The sequence below is a fragment of the Cupressus sempervirens genome, chromosome 2 (assembly GCF_028749045.1).
Source record: "Cupressus sempervirens isolate cs-2001-9-10 chromosome 2, ASM2874904v1, whole genome shotgun sequence".
NCBI classification, from domain to species: Eukaryota; Viridiplantae; Streptophyta; class Pinopsida; order Cupressales; family Cupressaceae; genus Cupressus; species Cupressus sempervirens.
Genome location: NC_143119.1, coordinates 651432842 through 651452556, shown reverse-complemented (window position 1 = coordinate 651452556; position 19715 = coordinate 651432842). Strand labels below are relative to the sequence as shown.

The following is a 19715-nucleotide window of genomic DNA, read 5'->3' as shown; positions in this document are numbered from 1 at the left end:
TAGGTTCTCTTTTTGGCATAAATAATGTTATAATTTTGCATACCAAGTGTTTGTATTAATTCCACTTGGCTGTAAGTGCATTAATGTCATCTTAGGTTGCATCCAAAGTGTTTGTCATAATTACTAGTTGTTGTAGTTGCATATTGCAATTAGTTTCAGTCACATATATGCATTGAATATTGTCAAAATAAGTTGCACATTCATGTTAGGTCATTGTTTATTCAATTTTGAGTCTTTTTGCAAGCATTCTCATTGATGCTAATTGAAGAAAGAGTCATTAAACCAAACTGAAATGTTATATCAGTCATATGACCCTTGTATGTGAAGTGTTTGACAAAATTTTCAAGGCCAAAAATTAAAAGTTTTCAATCAGATTTGAGCAGGGTCATTACAGTGGTATCAGAGCGGCCTCTTGCCATCTTGTTGGGTGAAGAACGAAGACATTATGGCTATTCCTCGAATGCAGTTAAATGCCTTGATGGGAGAATTGGAGAAGCTAATACAAAGTCAAAGAAAGATGGCCGAATTGCTCTCACCAGCAACCATAGACAAAATTGCAAGGTATATGACTTCCATTTCTAAGAAGTCTAAGGTGGAAGAACAAGGGGTCTCTACAAGTGAGGTATCTAGAAACCTCTACAAGTAGTTTGTAGCAATTGGTGACCAGCATATAGCTGAATCTAGGGAGGACAAAAATCAAACCAGCTTGGAGGAAGATGTTGGGCACACAATACTTCAGGAGGACTTCAAGGATGAAGAAGAGCAAGAGGTGTTTGAAGACCAATCAGTTTTATTAGAGCATCCACATGAAGATATGGTTTTTTGTGATGGTTCAATAGGTGAGTTTAACATTGCTTCTTCTTAGCATCATAAAGAATCAGATTGTAGTTCAATGAATGTTGATTCATATGGAAGTCTATTGGAGGCACAAGATATAAGGGAGGATATGGAATTTGATCCTCTACCTAGTGGAGCAGCCACTAGTGTTTTTTCTTCACATAATGAAGAAGGCATTCTACAATGGCATGATGTCATAACAGATTGGTTTGAGGACAGCAACTTAGTGCATTATCATTCTCATGAAAAGGAAGCTTTTGATCATGAACAAGCCAAAGATATGATATCATTTCTTGATCGCAACACTACACCCATTGGAGGACATGAAGATATCAAGAGGACTGATTTTGTGTACTTTGGCATTGAAGAGATTAGAATGTCCGAAATGATGAATGATGAGTGGATGAGCAAGGCCAAGCAGGCTAGGTTAGTGGCTGCTAAGGCAAGACAACGCTTTCAAGTTATGAAGGAAAAAGTCAATCTCTCCAAGTTGGCAAGACAAAAAGGAGTACATAACATTAGAAGACTCCTTGCTTAAGGGAAGGATGCATTTTGTGATGAGGTTGATCACTCTTTTGAGGAGGACGTTGATATTAATGATTACACTCTTAGTGGACCAGCCGCCCAAGAGTTGTCCTTGGAGGGTAATAAAGGCATCTACAACTCATCTTTGGATTGGTTACCTATTTCATACGATAGACCAGCTATCTACTTGTTGGTTGGTGACTTACTTCCGATCTCAGATGGTGATTCCAAGTTTGGCAAGTTTTCTACTTTGTTCTCTCATGATGATTACCATTTGATTCAGGACTTGGGGACTTGCTACATTTTGGAGATGGGAGGTATTAGAGTGGCACAACGAGAAGCAATGGGAGGTGGCTTTCCAACAGTATGGGCGCATCAAATTTATCATCGCAGTTTTGGGGTTTAGTTGATTCAACAGGTTGTGCTTGTGCTATCAAAGTTGTTTGGTGATGATTGGGACATTACATAGGTCTTCACTTGGAATTCAAGTGGAGGAGAATGCTACTTGTTGCTAAGATTGCTTGGGGACAAGCAATTTCAGGAGGGGCGGACTGTAATGTCCCCGTTTTGGAGGTGATTTGATTTAATTAATTTAATTAATTAAGTTGTCCAAAATAATGAATATTTTATGAGGATGACTAATTAATTATTTTAATTAAATAAATAAGTGGTATTAAGTTAATTATTTATAAAGTTATCAAATAAATAAATATTAAAAGGTAACTTTATATTTAATTAATTTAATAAAGTGATTTGAATTATAAAATATTTTATAAAGTCACTTAATAAATAAAATAATGTTCTAGAAGTTTCTAGAGAAAGTGGAGAAAAAATAATAAATAGGCATTCTGGGCTTCATTCTCAGCAGGCAGATTTGTTATTGGTGATGTTTATGTTTGATGGTTGTGGAGCCTAGGCTTTTTGTAGTTGTCTTTGGCCATTGAGAACGAAAACTCTCAATTGGTGAGCAATTTTGAGGGTGTGAAATATCACTTGAATTATTGCAAAGTTGAGGAAGTTGCTTTAGACTTTCTACTTGTACTTGAAAGCAAAATTTTATGGCCCTTGGCCAAATTTTGGTGGTATCGATTTAAGGAAATCTATTGCAGATTTTGGAGGCATTTTGGAGCTTTGGAATTTCATCATTGGGTCGATTTCATTTATTGCACATTGCTGTTATAGATACCAGTCTTTTTCAGATTTTAATGGAGGACAATTTTGCATATTGCATATCATATTCAGATTTTTGCTTGTATGGCCTCATTCGGGTATTGCTTCTTTATAGGTATTTGAGCATTCATCTTGAGAGAGCTTGGCAATTGTTTTGGCGTATTTTGGAGTAGCTATCAGGTTTCTGGTAAATAATTTCAGTGGTCTGATATACTATAGAAAGGGCACCATTGGCAAGACATTTTGGTTCATAGCTCATCACTGAAGCATCCTATGGTTTTGGGTATTGTTGCATTCAATTGCTATCGCCGAGACAATCATTTCAAGGACCAATTTGAGGAGCCTAGAGTCTAAATTTATTTATCTAAAGTATTTCTAGGCAAGAATAGGGGCGACACTTTAAGGGAGTCGATTTCTTCATTTGGAGGGGTCTTCATCATCAACAAGTGTTACAACCAAGTCTCCAGCTCTTCTACAATTTGTGTACCAAGTTTTTCAAGTCAATTGTTGCATATATATTGCATTTTAGATTTCATACTAAGGCTGCATTTGTACTCAGAAAATTACATAGTTTGCATATGTTGTAATGCCAAGAGTCTTGGCCATTTCATACTAGCATTGTAGTTGACATTAAATGTGCAATAAGGGAGACATAAGTTGCTGGTCTGATATAGTTATAATTGAATATGTTTTTTATCATTCATGATCAGCTTATTAGTTTGCATGCCAATTGTTTGACAAAATGTCAATTGGTTGTAGGTTCTCTTTTTGGCATAAATAATGTTATAATTTTGCATACCAAGTTTTCGTATTAATGCCACTTGGCTGTAAGTGCATTAATGCCATCTTAGGTTGCATCCAAAGTGTTATTCATAATTACTAGTTGTTGTAGCTGCATATTGCAAGTAGTTTCAGTCACATATATGCATTGAATATTGTCAAAATAAGTTACACATTCATATTAGGTCATTGTCTAGTCAATTTTGAGTCTTCTTGCAAGCATTCTCATTGATGCTAATTGAAGAAAGAGTCATTAAAGCAAACTGAAATGTTATATCAGTCATATGACCCTTGTATGTGAAGTGTTTGACAAAATTTCCAAGGCCAAAAATCAAAAGATTTCAATCAGATTTGAGCAGGGTCATTACACCCTTTCCCTTAGATTTAGAAATCTCCTCTTCTTCTGGATGCATGCCCTCATTGTCTTCAATGTAAGAATAACATTGACAATCCTCAAAGCCCTCCTCCTCATCACCCACATCACCTTTCTCCTCAATGAATTTTCCAATAGAGTGAGCCTTAATATACTCATTGATGAGAAATATCAGGTCGTCATGGAGAGGAGGGTTAGTGAGCTCTTTATCTCTCAGACCATTAATACTAGCATTCAGGGAAGAATACAAATAAAAAGGAATTGAAATCTTAATACCATGCCTAAAATGGTTCAAAAGAGAAAAGTGATATGAGAAAACCCTAGAAAGATGGTCGTCCAAAGTGACATAGCAAACAATGGCACGAATAACAGACCTCCATAGCTTCTTAATGCAATTGGGTTGAAAGTAGGTTTTCCCTTCAAGTTTGACAAGGGCTTCACGCTCACCCAGCTCCTTAGGGAATTCTTCAATAGCAACATTAGAAAATTTACAATCCCTATAAAATTTCCTTCACATAATAGAAATGCCCATGACTTTGGAAATAAGGTCCTCAATCACATTAACACTCTGACCACCCACATTGAGCATGCTTTCATCCCAATTCTTCAGGAACAACTTCGTGACATCCAATTTGCCACCATGAAGCTTCTCTTTGAACGTAGTCAGGCCACCTCTTTGTAAGAACACTCCAAACTTTGGGTGATTTCTCCATTTTTGATAATTAGGTGGTTCCTTTCTTTTGCGCTGACCACCCATACTTCTCTTCCAATTGAAAACTCTATCAAAAAGCAGGTAATTCGCACCAAAAACCAAAAGAAAGTGAATGAAAATGAGCAGATGAATGAAAATAAAAGTCCAAGCTCTAAAGAACACCCAAAAAACATGCATAATTGAAGTGAAATAATTATTTCGACCCTCATTACACCCCAACTGGCATCTCGTGATCACCAACAAATCCTTTCTAGGTACTTTCATATTCATTAATAATGAACCCTGCTTTACCATTTATTATATTTTACTCAATGTGACATGATGTCCATAGGCAAACTCCTTTCACCCTGCCACGTCATCTTTGAGTGACTCTTCACTGCTACATTGGCAATCGAATCAGCAACCATATCAGATTCCCTATAAACATGTGATATGTGGACTCCATCCATGGTTCTAAGTATGTCTCTCATTTCCTTTATGATATTTTCTATAGTCCATGAAGGACTACACAAATCTTTAAGACATTTGATTATATTCATAGAGTATCCCTCCAGCCGAAGCCTAGTATCACCAATGTCTTTAGCCAATTTGGTGACCTGAAGGGCGGCCATCGCCTCAGCAAGGTGCTTAGTTTGAGTTCCCAAGGGAAGTGCCACCGCTGCCATTCATTGAGCAAAATGATTTCTTATCACTCCCCCAAACCCAGCCAGCCCAGGGTTACCCTTGGCTGCTCCAATTATAATATAATATGTTATTTAGCTAATAATGGTCATTTAAGTCTTTTAAGTTATTTAGTTAGTTTAGTTAGCATTTTCAATGTATGTGTCAATCATTTATTTTAGTAACTTTCTATTCTATTTGTAGTTCTCGAGCATTTTCGTCACCGAAAGGTCTCGTAATTGTTTATTTTAGGAGCTTTTGTCCCCATTGTAATTAATTCAAGCTATCAATTATCCTTTCAATGAAATAAGTCCATCAAGATTCTGTTATTGCTTAAGGGCTGTGTGTTATAATTCAATCCCGCCTGTGTATGTAACATACTGTAGACATGTCAAACAAATCATTATCTACAAAGATCAGTAATTTGTTTAGTTCACTTTGCTGTCAATTATCACCGAGCTTTTTTGTCGGTTGTTCTAGTGTCTTGTCAAGTCAGTCAGCTACTTTATAGTGAGTTCGTTGAATCTGCAACAAGCATATATTTCTAATGTGTTAAATAATTAATATGTGCAGCAAATGGTATCGTTGTTCCATTTTATAATAGCACGGGGCAACACACGCCATCAACCTTAAATGGACTTATCATTGCCTTTCTTCCTTGTAAAAGAATGAGCAATTTTTTCACCCAACAAGCTTTCCGGTTGAAAGAAAAATTCCAGAACCAAAGTTCACCAGCAACTGTTCCTGACACTTTTTCAACTATAAAACATTCTAAGGATAAGTATTTGGTGTCCAGTAAACCAGAAAAAGGGTACAGAAGGTATTCCAAGAATATGCATTTGTGATTATAAACTATGAAAAGAAAATAGTTGCTAGCCTGCAATTGACGCGTGTTTTATTAGTTAAACCGACGGCAATTTTATCGCTCTTCACATTTATGTTACATTTCAGCAGGTTGTGGTTCAAAATTCTGAAAAACAGGAAATGCAATTCAATTTTAAGAAAGAAACTCAACTGGAAGAATTAAAGCAGGTCGATAGCGGCCGCCGCCTCCTTCTCTGGCATTGGACATGCATTTGAATTCCCTTCTGTTGCCCTTCACTTCAGATAGTGAGAAGGAACATGCTGGAAATATCAACTTTGTTATGGCCATTGCTGTTCAGGTTGCAGCCTGCGCTTATTTTTTCGCTCGTAATTGCATGCCCATTTTTAATGTCAAGCTGCCAAGTGCCGAAATGCAAGCCTTCCCTTATTTGTTTTATTTAATTTTATCCGTTATTTTGGAATATCTGGTGATCTCATGGACAGGATTTTAGTACCATTTATATAGGATATAGTTCAGATTGGATGGAAAGAGTGTATATATATAATTGTATATTTATTTTGAATATAAAGACCTAAGTATCGAAATTTAAGTTTTTATTAATTTTTTTTATTTTTTATTTTTAAAATTTGTTAACTTATTTTTCCAATATTGTGTGAGTTAGTGGACAAATTTTTAGATGCCTTTTTTCATGGGTACAATAGATTGGCTAAAGGAGAGAATTAAAATTAGTAGCTTGAATGCAACATGAAGAATATGCTTCACATAAGGAGGCATAGGGAAAATAGGATTATTAGATTATTAATATGAAACATTTACAAGTATAATGTTTTGAACCTAAATTTTATTTGAGAAATAAGTATTAAAATAAAAGTTTTAATGAGAAAATCACTTAAAAGCTATTCTTCTTGGTAACAAAATTTATTTTTAAAAATCCTTCGAAATAATTAACCTCTAAGCTAAAAAAATCTTAACAAATTGAAAAATAATTAAGGGTCAACCCCTATGACTTGCTTTCCATTAACAAGTTACATATGAATTGAATAGTAGACCTCTCTTACATGAAAATCGGATCACCTCTAAAATTCTTTAATAATATTACATAGATATATCTATTTTTAATCATATAATAAAGAAAAATGACTAGTGTGCATAACTACTTCTATTGAATTCCATTACTCTTAAGAAACCTAAATTATTTTTTTAGAATTTTATATTGACATGAAATAAACTCATCATATATTTAATTATAAAAATTATCATTTTATATTACTAAATATTTTTAAAGTATATAAATATATTTTATTTTTTCTAATAAGATGAGTAATACAATATATGCTACAAAATGATACATAAATATAACTATTTTTTTGAGTGAGATAAATATTATAAAAAAAAATATCATATGTTTTCAAGGTAAATTAAGTTGGATCAGCCCCCCTTGAAATATTGAACCCTGATCACATATAGGCCAACTACTTTTTTTCCCTTTTAATCTTTTTCCTATTATTTTCTTATAAAAAGGCATGCTAACATCTATTATTAGAAATGCATTTTAAAAAAATATGTATCAACTAAAATATTTTAATTTTATGTTGCCTAAATTATGTGCCATTATTGTAAGGAATGAAATAAAATAATAAAAAAAGAATCATTTCAAATAAATAATAATAAACAAGAGGGGAGTTTAACAAGTGGATGAAATAAACAAATAATCTATGAGACCATGGTGGGAACGAGATTAACACAAAGGCTCCAAACTTAAGTGCACCAAAAAGAAAATCATTCCCTTAGATTCACATTTATTGATAGCAATCTCTAAATTTGTATGTTGTTAGAAGGGAATTCAAAATAATTGCAATAACTCAAATGTCATTCAACAATCTAGAGGAAACTCTCAGAGAAGAAAATTTTAAAATCTTTTCCATGGAGTTGTAGTGGTAGAGTACTATTGCACATTGAGGATATATTTACAAAAGCATTTTGAAAGCTCTAACCACTAGAATCGTTAAACATTAAAGAGTCATGCAAACATTAATAAAACGTGCAAAGAATTTGTAAATCAAATCTCATTAAGAAAGGGCATTGAACAACATTAAAACAAGAAGCTAGTAGTAAATGTATAGATGTCATTGGAATATAATTACTGAAGTGTTATAAATGTTCCTTATAATTTAAGATATCAACTACAAAAATATATTTTAACGATGTTTAACTATAAAATCTCTATTAATTATATCATTCACTTCAAATCTAAGTCGGTGGAGAAAAAGGGAAAAAAAAGACAATAAGAGGGGCTACAAAATTTCAAACGACAAAATTATTTTGCAGGGAGCAAAACTTCTACGAATAGCCTATCAACTAAAATATATACACACACATGTACTATAACACCCCTGTGATAGTTTACTTTTCAATGTTGATTTTAGAATCTTTTAAACCACTTTTCATTTGTGTGTTGGTTATTTTCATGAGGATTATGTATAAGTTGTGTTGTTATTTAATTATCACTATGGTTTAATTACCCTATATTTGCATGTGTATGTTGTGCGTGTTTGTTTTGCATTTATGCTCGACAAATCTGATGTGGTTGACAAAGGGAGTCGCAGTCACCTATGATTTGGGATCTACATTATGCATTATTTATTGTCATTGTCTATTAAATAGATATATATTTGTACATACTCATCTTTTACGCAAGTTTGCGGGTACCAGACACCAACTTTCTTGAATTGTTAGGATGAGCATGCCCTATCACAATATCTCAATTATAATAGGGGAGATAATATACATACTAAATCCTATCCTAATCCATCATTGCCCAACAATACGAAAAATTATATGATTAACTACCTATTTGAAATCATCAAAGTGACATGAATGCATGAATCTAACCTTGACAATAATAGTCTTTTGTGTTATTTTTATGTGGTTCAATCATGTGAGTTTTATTGTATGTTTATAGCTTGGTTTAAAATGAATTTATTATGAATTTATTATGATTTAAGAATAATTAAATCTTATGATTATTGAAATATTAAATGTTAGAATATTTAAGTGTAATAAATTATTTAAATACCTTATTTAATTAAAAGTCTAATTGAAGAATTAAAAGATTTACTTAATTGTTAAATAAAAAATATAAATTAAGTTGCACAAATTATATGAATTGATTTTAAAATCAAGTTGTGTATTATATTTGGCTAACATTATTAATTATATTTTTCTATAATATTGTGCTAAAAATAATCATTTTTATATAATATTGTGCTAAAAATAACAATTCTAAATTAAGTTATAATTATGTTTTTTGAATGTACAACAATTAAATAAGAATTAATAATTATTTTCAAGTTAAGAAGTTTAGTTAAGTAGTTATTATTATTTTTAAAATTATTTTTAGAAAATTGCTACCATGGAGGTAGCACGCTTTCCACTAAAAGACCAAAAAAAAAATACAAAATGAGAACCTTGTGAAAAAGAGTTTCCAAACAGGCTTGAACCACTCAAGAGAAGATATGATTAGAAGACACAAAATGGTGAATTGGAAGAGAAAGCATATCAACAACACAATAAAGCACTTGTACTAGAAAGAAACAATGAATGAGCTAAACAACAATGAAGGCCAGAGTCACCAAAGGGTGCATTGAAATGCACCACCCATTAGAGTTTGTACTTCCCTAACATAACTATAGAGAAGATTCATTTCCCACCAAGGGAGATGATGTCTCTCTTGGAGTGTGTCAACTAAGAACTAGTAGGAGACTAGTCTTTGAGCACCACTACCTTGACCTCCCATTTCTACTTGTTGCTTTTTGTCTCATGCATTTTTTCACAAAAGTTTTGTTAAAGAGGACAACAACGGAGTGTGAGATTAACTATGGTTCAATGATTTCTAGTCCATCCACAAAACCATCTCTAAGTAAATCATTCTTGAGGTCCTCTATTGGGAGAATATGATTGGACCACATATTCGTTGTCAAAGACATTGAATCCACTTTCACAAAGGGAAAAGGAGTATATACATAGGCCTACTTCCTACTTGGACCACATATTCATTGTCAAAGACAATGATAAGGAATGTGGGATAAAGGATTTTCTCTAAAAAAAATATTCTCAGAGCTCAAAGGTGTTGAAAAATGCAAGAAAGTCTGTTAGCAAAAATCAGCCGTTGCCACCAAAAATCAGCCGCTGCCACCTTAAGACAAATTGACTTAGAATGTGAGGTTGCATTCACATTAGAGATTGAGCAAGATGGATCGACTAGATCATATAAAGGCTAGAATTGTGTAATGTCCCCATTTTAGCAGTTGACCAAGTGTGTGTGCGTTAGCCTTGTTCTACATGGTCCCGAGGGCTAACGAAGGGTTTAATGGGATCCTGGAGTGTTTTGGCCTAGTCATTTCCAGTTTGGGCCAAAACGAAGTTGATTTACTCAGTCTCAGGCATACTTACTATTTTTAGTAAGTCGGTAGGACACACTATAGGTCAATTTTGGTGATTGGATTTGATACTCCTCGGTGAGAGCTTCCCGATGAGCTATCACTTGCATTATTCGGAGTCCGATTGCTAATACATTTTAATACCTGAAGTTTTATTAAAGTAACGTCTAATTTAATTGTAAAATATTAAAGTGTTACTTTAATATTTATTTTATGGGGATGTGTACTAAAGGGAGACATAAGGGGTATTTTAATATATGTTTTATATACTACACATCTTTTATCCCACATTGCCCATATGAGTTGAGCGGACCCTTGGAAATAGAATAAAAGGAAGCATTTGTGGCTTCATTAGCCAGGTTGAATATGAGAAGAAATTGGTGTGTGAGTTGCAGCTCCGTTCTTGGCATTTGAGGACGTCTATCCTCTCTTGTAACATTCTAGACATCATTCCCTTGGGGTTTGGCCTTTGGAATTCTTTGTTATTGGCTTCATTATCAGGCAATTTAGTTGCATTTCCAACTACAGGCAGATTTGGTATTTTGCTCATATCTTCTTCACTACTTTTCCGATGCTTATGCCGCTTTGAGGGAATGATATTACGAAGGTAGTGGACTAATTGAAGGACAAAGCACTGTAGCAGCAAGTTTGAAAGCATGGGCTAGAGTATTATGTCAATACTGCTGAAGTAATTAGTGAGTTGATAAATCTGCCATGTATTTGGTTTTATGAATTCTGAAAATGACATTTTATTAGCAGCAGTTCATTTCCACTTTGCATATTATTGTAGTTTCTTTCTTGTTTATGTTGTATGATACCAAGTTCCATGCACAAAACACAACAAACAAATAAACGTTTGATTTCCAGAGTTATAAGGGGTTTAAAACATTAAACGGAGAAATAAGAGGTTGAATACAAACTATTTGACAAAATTCTTTTCAGCAAATTGGTTTAGTTTTTTGGGACATCCAGGGGTGTCCATTACAGTGGTATCAGAGCTATAAGTCCTGCCATCCTATGGAGGTCTTATAGGGAATTTGGAACAATTGGATAGAGGGAAAAGTGTTTGACGAAATGTCAAAACACTAAAATCAAAAATTAAAAAAACACAGGCTAAGCATTTATGTTTGAGCATGCCACAGGGGCCTTATAATTTCCACGATACCAGAGCAAGACAAAATAGGATTTCAAACTTGCAAAGAAAATAGCCTAGTACATCTGTGCAAGGGGACATTGAATCCAGCCATACAGACACAGAGGAGATTTTCTTTGATCAGGACAACAATATGGGTGATTGAGATGACAGGAATACAGGATTAGGCAGAGGCGGGAATGCCAGTCCAGATCAGAGTGATGTAATGTTCAGACAATTACTAGATACATTAGAGCAGGGGCAGTGTATGCAGCAGGAGCAGAATAGGCGAATGGACATGATGTTGCAGCTCATGGCTAGACAGATGGGTGTCAATATTAATCCAGGTGATGCCAACAACAAAAATAATAACAATGAGGGAAACAATAACAATGGGGGAAACAATAACCATGGAGGCCAAAGCAACAACAATGGTCCTGAGAATAACATTAATGGTAATAATGGACACAGCAACAATGGGAATGAGGCTGATAACTTTAGACACATTGCACGCCCAGCGCGGACTGCGAGCTTGAGACCTCTTCTACCCACCTTCCCACTCAGAGATCCGGTTCAACCAGTAAACGAACCACAGATTATTGAGTTACAAGATCAGTTCAGGAGGGACTGGGAGGCTAGTGGATCAGAGTTTCAGGTGGATATTTCCCTCAGAGATTATATGGACTTGAGGATGAGACACATGCCTAGAGCAGGAGGGAGGAATCAAAACTTTGAGCTGAGAAAGAAAGTTGGAAAACTTTCCTTACCTTATTATGATGCTTCAGGGAAGATGACTGCACAAGCTTGGGTGCAGAAGGTAGATACATACTTGCAGCTAAATCCTATGCCTAAGGAGGAGGCTATCAAGTATGCAGCTATGCACTTGGATGGCATTGCACATGAATGGTAGCATCATGGCATGGTGACTTTGGGGCATAATCAAATTACATCCTATGAGGAATTTACCGAAACATTGATTGAGAGATTTGACACTAGGGATCCCGAGTTACATTTCAAGGAACTAGCACAGTTAAAATAGTCAGGTTCTGTGGATGCTTACATTGTCGAGTTTCAGCGCTTGTCTGTACTTGTTATTGATATCTCTCCTAGGAGATTGGTGGTGTTATTTTGTGATGGTCTTGCTGATCCATTACGAGGTTGGGTGAAGGGACATGATCCACTCACCTTAGCTGAAGCAACTAAAAAGGCATGAGATTTAGCCCCTTCCGTATACAAAGGAAAAAACCATTCAACAGATTCTTCCTACCGCAAGGACAAAGACAAAAAACCGTTTCAAAAAGAGTATAGCAAACCCAAAGAAGGATCAAAAGGACTAGACAATGGAACCTTGAATGAACTTCGAACGAAGAAGCTATGCTTCCATTGTAGAGAGCCTTGGGACTTATCTCATAAACGTTCTCTCAAGGCTAAGGCAAATCAAATGGAGTATTTTTTAGCTGAAGATTCAGAGTTAGAGGGGGACGATCAGCACTTTGATTCAGATGAGGGTAACACTATAGAGGAGAGCAGCATTCCTAAGGATGATAGATCGTTGGCACGCTTGACAGGGGCCCAAAAGGTAATCACATTTAAGGTCAGGGGTACTATCCAGGGGCAGAAAGTGATATCTCTTATTGACACTGGGGCTACACATAACTTCATAGATGCACAGTTGGTAGCCAGGAGAGGGTTATAGACAGAGGAGCATGATGGGTTTAGAGTCATGGTGGCTAACAGTGATAAATTATTATGCACTCGAAAGATATCTAATCTTCACATCAGGTTTGGAGATGGCTACGAGTTGAAGGATGAGTTCTATGTTGTGGACATGGGAGATTATGATGTCATCCTCGGCATGACATGGATGGCTTCACTAGTGTAGTTCACACTCAACCTAGTGAAATTGGAGATGAGATTCCAGCATGAGGGCAGAACTGTGGTACTTAGAGGACTTTCAGATGGAGGTTGCAGAGTAGTGTCCTTGAGGAGAATGTAGAGACTTTTTCGTCGTGATGACATAGAGTGGGCGGCAGAGTGCTACATTATGCCAACTTCACCAGAACCACAAGAAAAGAGTCATCCACCAAATATCCAGAAGATACTTGATAGACACGCTAAAGTATTTAGCGATATTCCTCATGGGGTTCCTCCTGACAAAGGGATGGAACATGTTATTGAGCTCGAGGAGGGAGCCAAACCAGTTATGATTACTCCCTATTGTCATCCTAAGAAACACAAGGATGAGATAGAGAAGGCGATTAAGGATTTTTTGGAGATGGGGCATATCAGGCCCAGTAAGAGCCCCTTTGCTTCAGCAGTAGTATTGGTAAAGAAGAAGGATGGGATGATGCGCATGTGCATCGATTATAGGGCATTGAATAAGAAAACAATTAAAAATAGGTACCCCATTCCTAAGATTGATGAGTTGATTGATGAGTTGCATGGGGCATGCTTCTTCACCAAAATTGATTTGTGATCCGGATACCATCAGATCAGGATGAGAGAAAAGGACATTGAGAATACAGCCTTCCAATGTCACTATGGCCACTTTGAGTTCATCGTTATGCCATTTGGTCTAACCAATGCACCTGCTACATTTCAAAGTTGTATGAACCAGGTATTCAGGAAGCAGCTGAGGAGATTTGTCTTGATCTTCTTTGATGACATCTTGGTCTTCAATAAGACCAGGGAGGAGCACTTACATCATCTGGAGGAGGTGTTATCTATTCTGGAGAGGGAGTCATTGTATTCCAAGGAATCTAAATGTGAGTTTGGCATGATTGAGCTCCTTTACCTTGGGCATATCATTAGTGCAAATGGCATTCGGGTTGATCCCGAAAAGATTAGAGCTATTATAGAGTGGCCTACTCCCACAAACCTTACATAGCTTAAGGGATTCTATGGTTTATGTAGTTTTTAGAGGAGGTTTGTTAATGGATTCTCACATATTGCTACACCCTTGACAAATCTTACCAGGAAAGGAGCCTTTGTGTGGACAGGGGTAGCACAGAGGTGTTTTGAGCATTTCAAGCAGGTAATGTCTTCATGTCCAGTTCTAGCTCTACCGAATTTCACGAAGCTTTTTGAGCTTCATTGTGATGCATCAGGTGATGGGATTGGAGTAGTATTGATGCAAGAGAAGCATCCCATTGCATTCGAGAGTAGGAAGCTCCGGGGAGTTGAGAAGAGTTATTTTGTCTATGACCGGGAGATGTTGGCCATAATGCATGCATTGGCCAAATTTCGATCATATTTGGTAGGTGGATGTTTTGTGATCAAGACTCATCACAACAATATTAAATACTTCATGAGCCAACATGATCTTAATGACCGGCAACAAAAATGGGTGACTAAATTGCAGGCTTATGACTTTGACATAGAGTTTGTCAAAGGTAAGAAAAATGTGGTGGTTGATGCCTTATCTCGAAGACCTCACTTATGTGCTCTGGCAGAGATTTCAAGAGATTGGAGAGATCAAATTATAGCAGAGTATGTCGGAGATGCTTGGGCTTCTGGATTGATTTCAGGTACCATACAGGATGATCACTATGAGGTGATAGATGGATTGATCAGAGTTCAGGATAGGGTTTATTTGATTCCGTCATCACATTTGAGAGAGGCAATACTGAAGGCATTTCATGATGCACCCACAGCTGGACATCCGGGGGTCTTCAAGACCTACAGGCAGATTCGAGAGTGGTTTTCATGGAAAGGGCTCAAGGATGATGTTCAGAGGTATGTCAGGGAGTGTGTGGTTTGTCAACAAAATAAGGGAGAGCACACATTTCCTGCAGGTTTATTACTGCCCTTGCCCATTCCTGATAGGAAATGGGAAAGTATTTCGATGGACTTCATCACTGGTTTACCATGAGTGCAGGGAAGGGATTGCATCTATGTGGTGGTGGACCTCTTGACAAAGTTTGCTCACTTCTTTGCTATTCCGTCCACTTACACAGCAGCACAGCTGGCAGATCTTTTCTTTAGAGAGATATTCAGGTTACATGGGTTGCCCAGATTCATTGTCAGTGACCGGGATAGTAAGTTTATGAGTTTTTTTTGGCAAGAGTTGTTTAAGTTGTGTGGTACAGATCTTACACCTAGCACTAGTTATCATCCACAAACAAATGGGCAAACAAAGATTGTGAATAAATGGGTGGAAGGATATTTGAGGAACTATGTAATTGCACAACAAAAGGCTTGGATCAGATGGTTGCATATGGGAGAGTATTGTTATAACACCACTTATCATATGTCCATCAAGATGACTCCTTTCATGGCACTCTATGGTTATGAAGCACCTAGCTTCATGGATTTAGTTTTGGGGGATAGTAGAGTGCCCAAAGCCAAAAACTTATTGTAGGATAGTTAGGACATCCTTAAAGTACTCAAAGAGAATATACAACAAGCCTAGAATCAACAAAAATTGTATGTTGATCAGCATCGAATAGAGCGTAGCTTCGAGGTAGGGGATATGGTTTACTTGAGGCTACAACCATATAGATAGTCATCGCTCAAGAAGAGTGGAGATGAAAAGTTGAAACTTAGATTTTATGGTCCCTACAGGGTGATTCGCAAAGTGGGCAAAGTCGCCTATGAGCTTGAGCTTCTAGAGGGCAATCAAGTGCACAATGTGTTTCATGTGTCTAGGCTTAAGAAAGCCATTGGTCAGAATGTAGTGCCTTCTGTAGATTTACGCCCTTTGGATGAAGAGGGGAAGCTTGTGTTAGTACCCAAGGCTATTATGGACACTAGAGAGAGGAAGCTTAGAAACAGGATAGTGAAGGAGTATTTGGTCAGATAGAGAGACCTACCTGAGGAAGATTCTACATGGGAGAGTGAGCAGGTTATTCAGCAGGTTGGACTGAGATTTCTTGAGGACAAGCAATTCCAAGGAGGGCGGACTATAATGTCCCCATTTTAGCAGTTGACCAAGTGTGTGTGCGTTAGCCTTGTTCTACATGGTCCCGAGGGCTAACGAAGAGTTTAATGGGATCTTGGAGTGTTTTGGCCTAGTCATTTCCAGTTTCGGCCAAAATGAAGTTGATTTACTCAATTTTAGGCATACTTACTATTTTTAGTAAGTCGGCAAGACACAGTGCACGTCAATTTTGGTGATTGGATTTGATACTCCTCGGTGAGAGCTTTTCAATGAGCTATCACTCGCATTATTCAGAGTCCGATTGCTAATACATTTTAATGCCTAAAGTTTTATTAAAGTAACGTCTAATTTAATTGTAAAATATTAAAGTGTTACTTTAATATTTATTTTATGGGGATGTGTACTAAAGGGAGACATAAGGGGTATTTTAATATATTTTTTATATACTACACATCTTTTATCCCACATTGCCCATATGAGTTGAGCGGACCCTTGGAAATAGAATAAAAGGAAGCATTTGTGGCTTCATTAGCCAGGTTGAATATGAGAAGAAATTGGTGTGTGAGTTGCAGCTCCGTTCTTGGCATTTGAGGACGTCTATCCTCTCTTGTAACATTCTAGACATCATTCCCTTAGGGTTTGGCCTTTGGAATTCTTTTTTATTGGCTTCATTATCAGGCAATTTAGTTGCATTTCCAGCTACAGGCAGATTTGGTATTTTGCTCATATCTTCTTCACTACTTTTCTGATGCTTATGCCGCTTTGAGGGAATGATATTACAAAGGTAGTGGACTAATTGAAGGACAAAGCACTGTAGCAACAAGTTTGAAAGCATGGGCTGGAGTATTATGTCAATACTGCTGAAGTAATTAGTGAGTTGATAAATCTACCATGTATTTGGTTTTATGAATTCTGAAAATGACATTTTATTAGCAGCAGTTCATTTCCACTCTGCATATTATTGTAGTTTCTTTCTTGTTTATGTTGTATGATACCAAGTTCCATGCACAAAACACAAAAAAAAAAAAAAATGTTTGATTTTTGGAGTTATAAGGGGTTTAAAACATTAAACGAAAAAATAAGAGGTTGAATGCAAACTGTTTGACAAAATTCTTTACAGCAAATTGGTTTAGCTTTTTGGGACATCCAGGGGTGTCCATTACAAATTGGTCACACAAATCCTAGTGTGAGAAGATCACATTGGAATTAGGAGGAGAGGAGTCATGTGAGGCAGAGTGGGAGGATGAATCCACCCCCCAAGTTCTTCTTCGGCATCTGTCACATAGCCAAAGGGATATGACAGTTTGCTTCTATGTGATGGTGACTCTGACAATAGAGGTAAAACTTACCATTGTGCTCAATATCCAAATGTTGAATTCATTCACTAGTGGATGAAATTAAGTGGTTATTAGTTGAGTTTCATATTATAAATTAATTAAAATTAAATAATACAACTTAAAAATCACTTTATAGATCTCTAGTGAGTAAGGAACAAAGTAATAAAATGGGTGACCAATGCAGAAGATGAGAACACCCTAATTATGAAAATGGAAAAGATGCACTAAGGTTTGGGAAATCTTAAAGAGGGGTGGTTTGAACACTTTCATCGTGAGACTCCGTGGTGGGAATCTAGAAGTTACACAATTGTTTTTGAGGAAGTAGAATGAAAGGACGTTGAACGTGGGCAGTCAAAATGTTACCATCACAAATGAACTCATTTCCAAAGAAATTGGCATTCCAATTGTGGGCAAGAAGTTCATTTCCAAAGAAACTGGAATTCCCAAGGAGCTAGGTGAAAGTGAGGCCCTAGGCAAGCCAAAAGATAAAACTTATTTTTAGTCTGACTGCATTAAGAAGCTTTGGTGTTTTGTTCTGTGTGCCATTGTCTACTATGTTACTTTGGATGGTAGATTCACTAGGGTATGTTCATACCACTTTCATTATGAATAATTTCAAGCATGGCATAATGATTTATATTCCCTTCTATCTGTATTCATTGTTGAACACCAGTATTAATGGTATGAGGGAAAAAATTATTTCCATCCCTCTCCTCCATGATGGTCTAATTATGTTTATCTATGAGTGCATTAGGGCTCATTCTGTGGGGGAATTTATCGAGGTGAAGAGTTTTGTGGATGATGAAGAGGAGTTGGATGATGATGCTACCAGAGTTAAGGAAAAGGGAAAGGGCTCTGCTTCTAAGACTCATGTGACTTCTATTAAGAGAAAGATGAAAGCTCCTCTGGATAAGAAGTAGATCAAGAAGGATTAGGTCTACAATGAGGGTTTCTATGAAGAGGAGGAATATATGGAGACTGATGTTGAGGAGGTGGGTTATAGTAGGATAAAGTATGGGAAGGGGATGGAGAAAAAGAAGGAAAGGTACCTCAATTGGGAAAGTCCTTAGAACCCCTATGACCAAAAAACAAGCCAAAGTAGTTGTTTCTTCTAATGATTATGATGAGGAATATGATGAGATGAAAATTGATTATGAACGGATGGGAACTAGCAAGAAAATTCAGCCTTTAAGGAGAAAATAGCAAAAGGAGAAAGGTGATGATGGAGTCAAGATGGTGTCGAATTCCCCTTTGAATCTCATTAAGGACCAATATAGGGAATTCTCTCCTATTGAGGAGGTCAATCAACTAACTAATGTCACCCAATCTACACAAACTAAGGATCATGTTGAGATCTCTCATGACCATTCCTCGACTTCAATTCCTACTAGGTGTAGAAAGACAATCTAGAAAAATATGGACATGAATTGGGTGAGGCTCAACATTGCTAAAGAAAAAATCAATCTTATGGTATATGAGGTGGAGTTAGGTAAAATTGAACTTAGGGAACTTAATGATTTATTTATGGTGATTCTTAGTGATTAGAGTAAAGAGTATGAGATGGATGTGTTGAACAATGCTAGAAACAATATGTTGGACAATTTTAGATCTATCAAATGGTCATTTCATCATATTAGTTATTTGAATTACAAGTTAGTTACCCTAGAGGCTAAGATGGACAATCAAAGGAACCCTAACACTATTCAGAAGGAGAGCCTAGCGAGGGGTTCTTTGATTGATATGGCAGAATACTATAGATTAGAGGCCAAGGTGTTGGAATTGGACAATAAGGTAAATGGAATTAAGAGTACTCTAAGAAGCATTTTCGATTAAAGCAACAATATCCTCAAGACATTGAATGAGTACGTAAAAATTATCATTAGTAAGTATTACTTGATCAAATGATTGATCTAGAAACAAGAGCTTTATACTCATGAGTTATAGATTGAATGTCCTTAATTAGCATCCAAATACTCCATTGTACTCATTTAATTTGTCAACTAGGGACGTAGACTTGAAATTGTATCTACAAAGTGTATGCTCTA

General features: G+C 36.3%; 1 protein-coding gene across 1 annotated transcript in view; it reads right to left on the bottom strand.

Moving 5' to 3' along the window:
* LOC149575057 (alpha/beta-Hydrolases superfamily protein) overlaps positions 1–6345 on the bottom strand; it is a 159083-nt gene extending 152738 nt beyond the window's left edge. Inside the window, exon 1 of the mRNA XM_089814924.1 lies at positions 6073–6345. Coding sequence (XP_089671050.1) covers positions 6073–6210 — 138 coding nt within the window. The 5' untranslated portion in view covers positions 6211–6345. The remainder of the gene's footprint in view (positions 1–6072) is intronic.
* Between the last annotated feature and the right edge of the window lie 13370 nt (positions 6346–19715).